Source organism: Pseudonaja textilis, chromosome 5 (assembly GCF_049901715.1).
Source record: "Pseudonaja textilis isolate UNSWEBS1 chromosome 5, rPseTex1.2, whole genome shotgun sequence".
NCBI lineage: Eukaryota > Metazoa > Chordata > Lepidosauria > Squamata > Elapidae > Pseudonaja > Pseudonaja textilis.
Window position 1 is genome coordinate 75211520 of NC_141994.1, and position 12593 is coordinate 75224112.

Here is a 12593-nt window from a genome sequence, read left to right on the forward strand (position 1 = left end):
TAAACCTCACAAGGAAAATGAAACTGGTCCACAAGTACTTGGGAGAGAGGCTTTCTACAGAGGCCTGCAAAACTTTCCTTGGAGAAAGCAACAGGGGAGTTTCGTAAGACCATGAGTAGCTGGGCATTGCAGACAATTCAAGCCTTGGACTTCGTCACTCCAGGTTGTATCACGATCAATCGAGTACCTTGTGGAACCTGCAAACCAATGTAATTCTCTAATCCTAGAATCCTCCAATGAGCAGGGACACACAGCTTTGGACTGTGTAGGTAAAACAACATGGCTTGTAAATATTTCCATAGTCACATTTGCATTGACCCAGAAGCAACCTCTATCAAAGATAGAATTCAGATTAGGAACAGATAAACAATTCTATTGATCAAGTGACAAGGTATGGAACGAAGGGAAGCCCAGAAGGCTAACCAGGATGGAAATATGTCAGAGATCTCATGAATGGTTGAAGTGTGAGGGAGTTCAGTCTAACCTCCTCTCATTAACTGCTTTTAACTTTTATTGTATTGTTTCCTATTAGCTTTCTTTGTGTGTGTGTGTGTTTCTTTGACTGGATTTTTTTTTTTAATGTCACAAACAACAGATCATTTGAACAGAAATTGCAGCAGAGAATAAGGATACAGGAAGCCAAGCAGACGATAAACAGCTGCTTATACGTCACAAGCCACTATTTCACAGGGATCATGTTCTTCCTGTCATTTACACCAAAGACAGATTTCTTACCTGTCTCTCTTTTCAGGATTCAGGACAGTTGAATCCTTGAAAGAAAAAAAAACACTAAAAGTCTGGAGACACCGAACAAAAAGTTGCTATGCTTTAGTTAGGTTGTATACCATTTTCCCAACAGTTCTGGTGAATGGCGAAAACAGCCTCAGAGATCTGAAGAAATGCAGTATAATAAAAAAAAGTAGAGAACTTTGCTTTGAGATTCATGTTATCTCTAAGGAATATATAACTATTCTAGTTAGAGCTTTGCTTTAATTTATTACGTTTCTCTGTGTTAACACCCCCACGCACCAATTCCTTTTCCTTTGCATATGGAGTACATTCTGTACAATTCCAGAGTTATGCAGTAAATTTGATTTAAAGATTTAAAAAATAATCACAAGCCAAAATATCATAGAAAAAAAATTACAGGGCCTTCTCCCCTTGCATTTATTTTCCTAGCTGTAGCCCACAACCTAAATAATTGTAACGTCCTTTGCACATTAATTGTGGAGATGATTATTAGCATCTAATTAGCCTTTTTTTTTGGTTTGGTCCCTTAACTCTTCCTAAGAACTGATTTCTAACTGTTTGGATTTTCTGTGTTGTGTAACGTGTCCTGTATAAGCCCCTCCTACTTGAATTTTGTTAGTCTTTATTGTTGGTCTAAACAGTTCTTGAATTTTGGAGGCCCAATAATACTCTTATCATCAGAACAAATTCACCTGTCCAATCTTGTGCCAAATGCATTCCTCTGGCCATCAACATTAAATTGTAATATCTTTATGTTTTCTGTGGTTATTCATAATAACAATATTTGTGACATTTGTTCAAGTTCCATGTTGACAATTTTATGAAGGTTTTGATGCATTTCTTTCCAATAATTTGAATTTTTTTTCTTGCCCCTCGCTTGTGGTCAAACACTCTTTCTTTGCTGCAGCAAGTGTCGTCTTTCCAGATTCTCACATGCATGCACCCCAAGTTTCCCACCAGTCTCTTCCCTGCCTTAGGGATGGAGTCACCAGATGTGGCAGGCTGGACAGGCTGGGCCATTTCTCCACATCAACCAAGTGTGTCCCTCTCCATCACCTGAAGATGGTGTTTGATTTTGTTGTATGAGGTGAAATGACCAAACGAAACCAAACCAAACCAAGCCACAGAACACAGAACACAGAACACAGAACAGAGAACAGAGAACAGAGAACACAGAACAGAGAACAGAGAACAGAGAACATAGAACACAGAACACAGAATGTAGAACGTAGAACATAGAACATAGAACAAGAGAGTTGCAAGGGGCTTTGGAAGTTTCTGATCCAACCTTCTGCTCAAGCAGGAGACCCTATACAGGGGGTGTCAAACTCGCGGCCCGCAAGCCGGATGCGTCTTGTGCTAGCCCCGTCCCCACCCAGCTTAGCAAAGGGAAAAAGTCCAGATACGTCATGTGATGACGCTGTGACGACACAAGTTTGACATCCCTGCCCTGTACCATTTCAGACAAATGGTTGACCTGCCTCTTTTTGAAAGCCTCCAGTGATGGAGCAGCCACAACTTCTGAAGGCAAGCTATTGCACTCTAACCATCAGGACACTTCTCCTTAGTCCCAGGTTGCTTTTCTCCTTCGTTAATTTCCATCCATTGTTCCTTGTCTTGACTTTTGGTGCTTTGGAAAATTGTTTGGCCCCCTCTCTCATTTTTTGAGGAGCCCCTCAAATATTGGAGCACTGCCATCACATCTTCCTTCTTTTCAGTCCTTCTTTTCATTAGACTGAACATACACCAATTCTTACAACTATTCTTCATTTGCCTTAGCTTTTAGCTCCCTAATCATGATCTAGATGAGGGGATAGAAGGAGAACTCATCAAATTTGCAGGTGACACAAAACTGGGGTGGGGTGCGGGGAATAATCAACACTTTAGAATATAGGCTGAAGATCTAGAAATATTTTGACAGGTCCTGGGAAAGATAATCAAAATCGTCTTTGGACACCCAGAATCAAGCAAAGCTATTACTAGAAGCTAACATGGATTTGTCAAAAAACTAATCGTGCCAAACAAACTGCACTGCATTCTTTGACAAAGTGACTAACTTAGTGGACCAGTGAAACGCTGTAGACTTTGTACACTTGGACTTTGCTAAGGCGTTTGACAGAATAGACCACAACTTTCTTCTTGGTAAAATAGAAAAAGGTAGGATAGATACCATCCCCATCAGATGGATTCATAACTGGCTGACCAACCGCACTCAATGTGTAGTCCTCAATGAAGCTGTATCTGTATGATGCTAAGTATGCAGTGGAATGCCCTAAGAGTCTGTCTTAGGCCCAGTACTCTTCAATATCTTCATCAATGATTTTGACAAGGCGATGGAAGAGGAACTGATCAAATTTGCAGATGACACCAAACTAAGGAGAATAGCCAGCAGTTTAGAAGATAGGCTCATAATCCAGAAGGATCTTGACAGACTTGAACAATGGCTATATTCAACAAAATGTAGCTCAGTGGTGAGAAAACTTAGGGTTAGGCAGAAAAACACAAATGCCCAGGTACAGACTAGATGGTACCTGGTTCAATACAGTAGCAACTGTGAGCGGAATCTATGAGTCCACTTCAATATGAGACAGCCCTGTGCCACAGCTGCCAAAAAAGCCAACTTAGTCCCAGGCTGCATCCACAGAAGGGTAGAATCAAGATCACCTGTGATATAAAGTGTTTATATCACCTGTGATATAAAGGCCACAGTTGAAATACCACATCCAGTTCTGGTCTCCGTGATACTAAAACGATGTTGAGACCCTTGAATGTGTGCAGAGAAAAGCAACGAAGATGACTAAGGCAGTGGTGGGATTCAATTTTTTTTACTACCGGTTCTGTGGACGTGGCTTGGTGGACGTGGCAGGGGAAGGATACTTCAAAATCCCCATTCCTCCCCACCCACTAACCCGTTTTCCAGCTCTGTTCTCCTGTGGCTTGGTGGGCGTGGCAGTGGGCATGGCGAGGATACTGAAGACCCACCAGCCGATCAGCTGTGGGCGTGGCTTGAGTGTGGCATTCTATGGGTGTGGCTTGGTGGGTGTGGCTTGGTGGGCATGGCGGGAGAAGGATACTGCAAAATCCCCCTTCCCTCCCCACCCACTAACCCGTTTTCCAGCTCTGTTCTCCTGTACAGGGCAACGAAAGAAGACCCAGTCGATCAGCTGGGACTCAGTGGAAGGCAGAGAATAGATGTGGGTGGGGCCAGTCAGAGGTGGGATTGACTGAACTTCTCAAAATTTCTGCTACCAGTTCTGCAGAACTGGTCAGAAGCAGCTGAATACCACCTCTGGAGACTAAGGGTCTGGAGACTAAAGGGTGAGATGAATGGTTGAGGGAACTAGACTTTTGAAGAGAAGAACAAGGGGTGACATGATAGCAGTCTTCCAATATTTGAGGGGCTGTCACAAAGAAGAGAGGGTTGACTTATTTTCCAAATCACCTTGAGAGCAGGACAAGAAATAATGGGTGGAAAATTATCAAAGAGTGAGATCCAACTGGCCCTCCCTGATGTCCCATGCAGAATTCACATCCGATGCAGTCCATAAATTGGTACGACCCCACCCTCCTTCAAACGCTGAAGGGCAGGCCCCCAAGGGCTTTACATGAGTAAGAGAGTCCCAGAAGGCCTCGGTCACAGGGGCAGTGGATTATTTTGTAAGAGCAGCTGGCGGCACAGAGACTCTTCAAACAGCAACTAGATGGAGCTAAACTGCAGTGGTACATCAACACTCCTCCTTAATTGGTTCCAGGAGGCACAATGAGTATCAAAAATGATGAATACCAAATGAATTTGTCCCCATAAGGGATAAAGTGGAGAGTCACAAGGCAACTGACACTGACGTGTTCTAGCTTGTGCGTTGAGGAGTACTGGGATATCAATGAGGAGTACTGGGATGAAAGGTTCATGTCAAAATGTGTTGAGTACCAAATTCGATGATTTGCAAAGCAGTTGAGTACCAAGGTACCCCTGTATCTTACAAGAGACCTGCAGGTTTCCATCGATAGCAAAGGACGCCAATGACTGAAGAGAACAATGGGTGGTTGTCTACCAATTTCCTGGTTTCTACTAGACCCTCTAAGAAGCTTCATGCAAAGTTTGTGGGAAATTTAATGCTCCTGGAAGAGATGAATGCGGCGGCCTTTTCGATGCAATTGCCACCTTCCGGGATGGGCCCTCCCAGTTTGTCATCAATCATTACTGGTCCGAGAAGCCCCTTCCAGCCCTTTAGGCTCACAGAACCCACAAGACATCAAACAATCCCTCTGGCTCTGCCAAAAACAAACGGAGCTACTCATGCTAAGACGGAATTTATTTGGCCTTCTGGCCCATCAGGGTGAGCAAAACCAGACCCAAGAAATTACAGAAAATTACAGCCATTAAGCGAAGGGACGCAGAGCAGAGGTTGTGGGAAGGCTTCCTTGATTCTCCAGGCTTCCCCAGGCACTTCTGCCCCTCCAGAGCAGGGGGAGGAGCGACTTCCCCTAGAATCTGCACTTGCAGAGGAATGCACGTGTGGACGCACAGTTCTCATCGTTCCAGTTCTTATAACCTGGGCAGAGAAAGGAAACATTTTTCAGGGGTTCCCTAGGAGAGCATTTTCATGGCCCTTCTCTCCTTTGCAGGGGGACCTGGAGGCACCACGGGTGAAGAACCTTGCTGGTTAAAATGGGCTTGTGGTTCAGCAGATTGTTGTAACCAAGATAGCTTACTAAACCAGCCGAGGTCTCTTCCTTCAAGAGGAAGGAGAAATAACTGGTGGAGAAGAAGGCTCCTGCCCTGGAAAGGAGAAGGGAAATTGGGAGAGAAGGAGTGGGCTCTGTGTCATTTGGGGAAACGGAGGGGGTTGGCCTCAACTGTGTGTTCCTGTGACAGAGATTTCATAAATAGCCGTTGGGGCCATTATGTGAGAGGAGCCCCAATGTGCCACCTTAGTTTCAAAAAATATCTGCCGGTGGATCAAGCCCGCTGGCATCCAGCATAAACTGCTGTGATTAAAAACAAAACAATGAAAGAGATTTTGATGCAAGGCCCTGCCTTTCTCCTGGCCTCCTGACCTCAAGAGTTAATAAATATATGATGTGGTTTGTGGTGTTGGCTTTGCATCCTGTTAACAGGGGCTGGGTGAGACGCCAGATCTCAACTTGCATGAGGTTGGAGGGGTGTTTGAGGTCCGGAGGAGACGGTTCTTCCTTCTGCAGAGCTCAGACCAGCCTGCAGGAAAATCCTGATTCTATATTTTTCATTCTATTAATGATCCCTTGTTTATTCCGGTTTAGGGTTGTGATTGTGATTGATTTTGTAATGAACCTAGGCAGGTGCTAATTTTTCTCTTGTTTACAGTTACCCAAGAGTAAGTGTTCCAAGGAAGGCCCTCACTCTTGGAAATGCATCCTTGGCTTCCTTCCCTCCATTTCGGCTTACCTGATCGGCTCCAAAGTTCAACGCAGTTTTCATTGTTCCTAAGGTTGTTGGGCTCTCCTGGTTGCCATGTCAGGTAGCTGTTTCTGGACCTGTCTGTCCACTGCCAACATCGTTGCTGTAATGACAGGGAAACCACCTTAATCAACTGAGGAAGGGACTTTGATGCTGCAGGACTCAGGGAGAGACAGGAAGGATTGGCAAGGATCAGACCAACTCTCCTCCCTCTCTCTCTCCCTCTCTCTTTCATACATACACACACACACACAGAGAAACACACAGAGGCAGGGATGGGACTCAAATTTCTTAACAACCGGTTCTTGGGCATGGCCTAATCTGAGGGTGTGGCTTGGTCATCATGTGACTGGCTGGGCATGGCTTGTATGTAAATATTATAAATATTTATGTAAATATTGATTTTTTTTATAAAAAAAGAGCAACTTTTACCCAAAATCAGGTGCAGTCAAGCAGATTGAGTTGCTCACAGAATCACAGATTCATTCAGAGATCTATCTTTCTGCCATTGGCTAGCTCAGTCTGTCACATAAAATTTGCTTGCAAGCACTCTCACAAAATCAACTCACAACATACCGTGCATGTAAATATCGATTTTTTTATTTAAAAAAAAGAGCAACTTTTACCCAAAATCAGGCAAAACAGGCAGGCACACTGAGTTGCTCACAGAATCATTCAGGGATCTATCTATCTGCCATCGACTAGCTCAGCTTGTCACATAAAATTTGCTTGCCATGAGTCGGCACTGAATAATAGAACCTTCAGTCCTAAGGGAGGTTCGGTGGTGCTTAAAAGCAGAGCAGAAGATCTGAAGACTAGCTAGAAAGCAAGAAAGCCAACCATTTCCTGCTTCCGAGCTAATCTAAATCTCCTGGCACAGCAGAACAGCTGATGGTCGGAAAAAGGAAAAATAGCAACCTAACAGGCAAGTTTGCCAGGTAAGGAATGAGTGGGTGGGGAGGGTTCCTGCGGGCTGTGTGGGCTGAGCAGCCTTGTGTTTCTATGCAGCCCGGATTAATTGCTTTGGGGGGGGGGTGCTCTGGGGGTGAGATTTCTCTGAGGCCCTGCAAAGAGCAACTTTTACCCCAAAGCAGGCAAAGCAGGCAGGCAGATTGAGTTGCTCACAGAATCACCGATTCATTCAGAGATCTATCTATCTGCAATTGGCTATCTGAGACTGCACTGAAAAATAGAAGCTTCAGTCGTAAGGAAGGTTCAGCTCTGCTTTTAAGTTAGCTAGAAAGCAATAGATCAGCAGAACAGCTGATGGTCGGGGAAGAAAAAGGAAAAATAGCAACCTAACAGGCAAGTTTGTCAGGTAAGGAGTGACTGGGCGGGGAGGGTTCCCGTGGGCCGTGTGGGTGGCACAGCCTTGTGTTCCTGTGCAGCCTGGATTAATTGCTTTGGGGGTGGTCTGGGGGTGACATTTCTCTGCGGACCACCAAAATTTTCTTCCGGACCACCAATGGGCCACAGACCACCAGTTAGCGACCACTGATCTGGATAATTGTTTGACCTTGACTTTATCTTAGTAGATGTGGATGCTGGGAAATATTTAATAAGCTTTTTAAAAATTCAGAAGGCAAATTAAATTGAACACTAAAACTCAATGGGAATTGTATACTGAAAAGTGGATTTGAAAGACTTGACGGGACAAAAGAAGGAAAGATGAATAAGACTTTAAAATCTGGACAATTGGGGAGGTGTAAATTGGAAACTATAAAAACTGAAAAGCATAATCTAATAGAAAATTTGGGGGCTTGGTGGAATAACTTTGGGATTGACCAAATTTGATTAACAAGTGATGTTTTCTGGAGTCTTCAGTTATTCGGATATTGGGACATTAGAGGGATATTAACTGGTTACAAAATGACCCAGCAGGAGATAATAAAGTCATAATAAAGAAATGCTAGAAATAATGACAAAGAAGAATGCCCTCAACTTTTAAGGTATTGAAGATTTAAGAGCTGACCAGCTGTTGTAAGGCTGTTGTGATAATTCTGATGCAATGAGAATGAGTCGGCAGGGATATTGCCGCTTTAAGACTGCGGATGGGTGTACAAGGTTATTGACCTTTTAAGAAGCTGTCTATATAAAGGAGGCCATGAGAGGGCGTATCTCTCTCCTGCTGTTCTGTCTCCTTTGTAGCGCTCTGTGCAGAGTAATGAAGACTGATTGCTTGCCTATCATATAGGTATATAGCTGTCGTGCTTATAAACCACTGTTAAAAGACAAAGCATTCTCTGTGCTGTGTTGTGCTCAACAAATGGTGGGAAAAGATGAATGTAATATACAGAAGACAGAGGAGAAATTAGAAAGAGCGCTGGAAGGAACAAAGCAAAATAAAATAAAACATAACGTAAAAATAAGTTAAAAACAGATAAAAATGCTGAAAAGGCAGCAATAATGAATGCTAAAAATCAAACACTCTAAGAGCTTATAACAAAACAGAGAGGGGGAAAAGGAAGATCTTTAAAAAAATGAAAAGGACATGGGTGGATATTCAAAAGATGCAGCAGAAGAAGATAAAGAGAGAAACATAAAAGAATCCCTTAAAAAAATTAATATATGATGAAATCCTAAAAAGGCTGAGAGATGATGGATAGAGGTGTAAGTTTTTCCAATATAGTAACAATAGAAATAAGTGGAAAGTTTAAACTAGGAAAATAGTTGTAGACAGATGCGTGTAAAAGCACACCAACATGCCTACCGTCCCTGTCCTATCGTTTCTTTTATTTTTTTTCTATTTTTCTTATATGTATCCATGTATTCATAACTATGTTTTTACTTATACCTATTTTCTTGTAAGCAACTGACAAACCAACTAAATAAATAAAATAAAATAAATAAATAGATATATAGATATAGATATAATGGAATTTATTATAAATACATATACATTTAGATTAGGAGATGAAAGACCAGGGTGGGTATATTTAAAGGTATTATTATGACCAACAGGATGTAAAAAATATACTGGAAAATATAGTTTTCAGGGCCTATAAATTCAGGGGATTTAGAGATATAATCCTGGGACTGATTAAGTCTAACTGACATCTGGTTTTATCGGTGTTTACAGAAAGCTGAGATTTTGAAAACGTAGTGGAACACCGAGTGATAAATTGGGAAAATAGTATAATATCAATTGATACACAAAAGAATATATTATAATTATAACGAGCACATTAAGGCTAGAAGTTGAAAGAAGAAAATTCTGTGTATGTAATTGTACTATATTACTGTGAGCACTGTGTGAAAAATACGCCAACCCAGTCATTACGCTGTCCACACAAAAATGTTAATTGCTAAAAAAAAACCGTAAATAAAACATATACAAAAAAAGAAAAAAGAAACAGTAGAAATGAAATGATGAACATTAGCAATAGGAAGGGACCTACTTTCCGTGGGTCATTCAGTCCAATCCAGACATTTCCACCACTCCTGAGATAGTCGGAGACGTATTCGGCCAAGTCAGTTGACTCGTCACTGTCATCGATAGAGGCGAGGTGGCAGCCTGGCTTGTATTTCCTGCAGAAGGTCTGGGATGGAGCCACAAGGGAGAAAGGCACTTGTTAGGGAGACAAGCAAATGTGCTTGCGTGTGTGAAAGTGGGAAAAGAGCCAGGGAATCGGATTTCATGGTCCTAGACACCATCCTGACTGCGTTGACTCCCCTCAGGTGCCCTTTCTAGATTCTGCAGCTCTTGAACAATTCTAGATCCAGGAGATAAACTCTTGGATTCCCATCACTTGAGACAAGGAGGCCTGAAGATGCCACCAGAGCTGCCAGTGAGACATCAGGAAATCTGTTGTCTAGATCATGGTCACTCCACCCGGAGGCTCAGCACTGCCCAACAGATACCAGCCATGAAAGCCCAAACCAGTATACAGTCCAGAGTATACTTGCATCTCAAATTGCCCTAAGATAATGGTCCTTGCTACCTTGTTTCCCTGAAAATAAGACCTAGCATGGTTTTATGTGTGTGCCTAATATAAGCCCTACCCCATCCCCCCCCAAGCCCTACTTAGGAGCCTGCACAGCCGGCCACTTGCCTATTCCGTCTGGTTGCTTGCTTGCGATGCCGCAGCCATGAGGCGGAGTGTTAGTGGAGCTGCCCCACATACCCCACACTAACTTATCTCAGGACCCCCCACAGCCAGGCCATGCGCACCCTGATACTTGCACCAGCAACTATGTGCGGCAGGAGTTTATGTGTCCATCGGTCCACTGCTTCAGCTTGTTCATGGCTTCAATGGAGACGGAGCAGTGTGCTGTTGCTGGTGCCACAGTTGTGAAGTGAGACAGGTGTCTGGGTATGGAAGGCCTGGCTGTGGGGGCCCTGATGTAAACCATTATGGGCACATGGGACAACTCCACCTGCCCCGCCTCATGGCCACTGCACTGGCACTGGTGCATGGCTTGGTCTCCATTGCAGCTTCGAGCAAGCAGAAGAAGCAAGCCGGCAGCCATGCAAGGTCCTGCTTTACAAGGATGCTGCTGCCATGGCCACAAGGTAAGGCAGGTGTGGGTGGCCTGGCTGCAGGGGCCCTGAGGTAAGCCGGTGCTGAGTGGATGGGGCAGCTTCATTCCCCTACCTCATGGCGGTGGCACGAGCACACCAGGTGGCCTCCTGCCCCTCCACAAACAAGCAGAAATATTCTTCCCTTACATGGGAAAATAATAGGACACCCCCTGAAAATAAGCCCTAGTGCCTATTTTGGGAACCAAAGGAAAATAAGACACGGTCTTATTTTGGGGGAAACACGATACCTTGACATGCACCCAGCCTAGTGGCCCTGCACTTCAGCCCACCCAGAGGAACTTGTGGGGTGAGGTCTTCAAGGCTCTGCCTAGACTTCTCCTCTGCCTGAACTAGGAGATTCACAGACACACAGCACTTCTAACCTCAGCATCGTTCCAGTTCTTGTGATCATTGAAGACCTTGTAGCAAAACCCATTCTTAGGGAACCAATCTTGGGGACAACAGGAGCTGTTGGCTTCTGTGTGGGAAGAGAAGAAGCTCAGTGAGAAGGTGGCCAGGAGGAGGAGGAGGAGGAGGAGGAGACACAGCCGGGCCCACAGAACATTCTGAACCTGCTGAGTTGCAAACATCTTTGAGGACAACAAAAATTGAAACTGACTTGCAGCTGCATTTGCAGAATGTCCAAATCTTGGTTAGGGTTAGCCTTGGTTAGTTTCCTGGAAGCTTGGTTAGTTTCCTGGAATCAATCCACTTGGGTTGGTCCCAAGTCTTGGAGCAGAGAGAGAGAGCAGGTGGGGTCTAAATTGCACAAGACGCCAAACAGGGATAAAAGCAACTTCGGGGAGAGGATGCCAGGAGGGTCAAATCAGGAAGGGGGTCAGAGGGGAAGAACTGGCCTCTCTGGACACATTAGAGACCCTCTTCAAACTCACCATTTAGGGAGAAAGCCCCGACCAGCAAGCTGAGGGTCACCAAGAGGAATCGCCCCATGGTCTTCCTTCCTTCCCTGCAGAGAGAATCGTGGAGGGGGGAAGAGGAAAGGAGAGTGAGGTGGGTGGGAGGTGCAGCCTGTAACCAATTGGGGGGGACACTGGACCCCGTTTCTCCCTCCTCAGTCATCCAGCAGCCTTGGGGGCTCACGGTCGATCCTGCCTTGCCTGGAAAGGCTCACCTGGGCATCTCTTTCTCCGCCCCAGAGACCCCTGACTCCCTGCCTCCTGGAGACCCTCCTGCTGCAACCAGGACAGCCCCTGCAGCCCCCCTGCAAGAGGTCCCTTCAGGTGGAGAGAGAGAGAGAGGGAGGCGCAGGAGGGATCTGCTGCAGGGGCCTCACCTCTCCGGTGTGCACAGGTGGGAGAGCCGCACTCACCTGTCCTTTTGCCTCTACGTGTAGCAGGTCTGCTCAGTGGCTACTCCAGGCTTCCCTCCAGCAAAGGGAATGAAGGCATTTATAGGCAAGAGAAGAAACAGGGTGGGTCTTTTTAGGGGGTCAAAGGAGAAGGGAAATGGCTTTGCTGCACAAGGGATTCCCCCCACCCCCCCACCCCCAGGAAGTAGCTTGTTTGCCCTACAGATAAAAATTCCAGAATTGATTTCCTGGCAATGACTTGGCCTATTAATTTTATTGAAAGCTTTCATAGAGCTGCCCACTTCGTGATTAATTCTCGGTCCAAAGTAAGACGTCAGACACACCTCTTTGAACACACGAAACATTAACAACCGGGCACCGAAGTGAACTTCCTCTTGCAGCCCCTCCTTAAGTCCTCTTGCCCACCCTATCCTAGCCCACCACTTGGCCAAAAAACAGGTCTTGCGTTTTTCTGGTGGTTAGGAAGGCAGGAGGCCGACAAGGGGAAGGGGTGCTCCAAAAAATGTAAGGATGGCGCTTGCTGATCTTTGGCCCAAGGCAGCCACGTATTCTCC

General features: G+C 45.0%; 1 protein-coding gene across 3 annotated transcripts in view; it reads right to left on the minus strand.

Moving 5' to 3' along the window:
• Positions 1 to 5045: 5045 nt before the first annotated feature.
• Positions 5046 to 12593, minus strand: part of LOC113452052 (C-type lectin lectoxin-Thr1-like) — a 156930-nt gene continuing 149382 nt past the window's right edge. For 2 of the 3 annotated variants that reach the window (XM_087935425.1, XM_087935423.1), the window contains 5 exons: positions 11603 to 11676; positions 11093 to 11187; positions 9586 to 9726; positions 6176 to 6290; positions 5046 to 5303 (listed from right to left, as the gene is read on the minus strand). In XM_087935425.1, the coding sequence (XP_087791551.1) occupies positions 5236 to 5303; positions 6176 to 6290; positions 9586 to 9726; positions 11093 to 11187; positions 11603 to 11660 (477 nt within the window). In that variant the 5' untranslated portion in view covers positions 11661 to 11676 and the 3' untranslated portion in view covers positions 5046 to 5235. Of the gene's footprint in view, positions 5304 to 6175; positions 6291 to 9585; positions 9727 to 11092; positions 11188 to 11602; positions 11677 to 11841; positions 12030 to 12593 lie in introns of those variants that run through there. The other variant, XM_087935424.1, reaches the window with a different exon arrangement.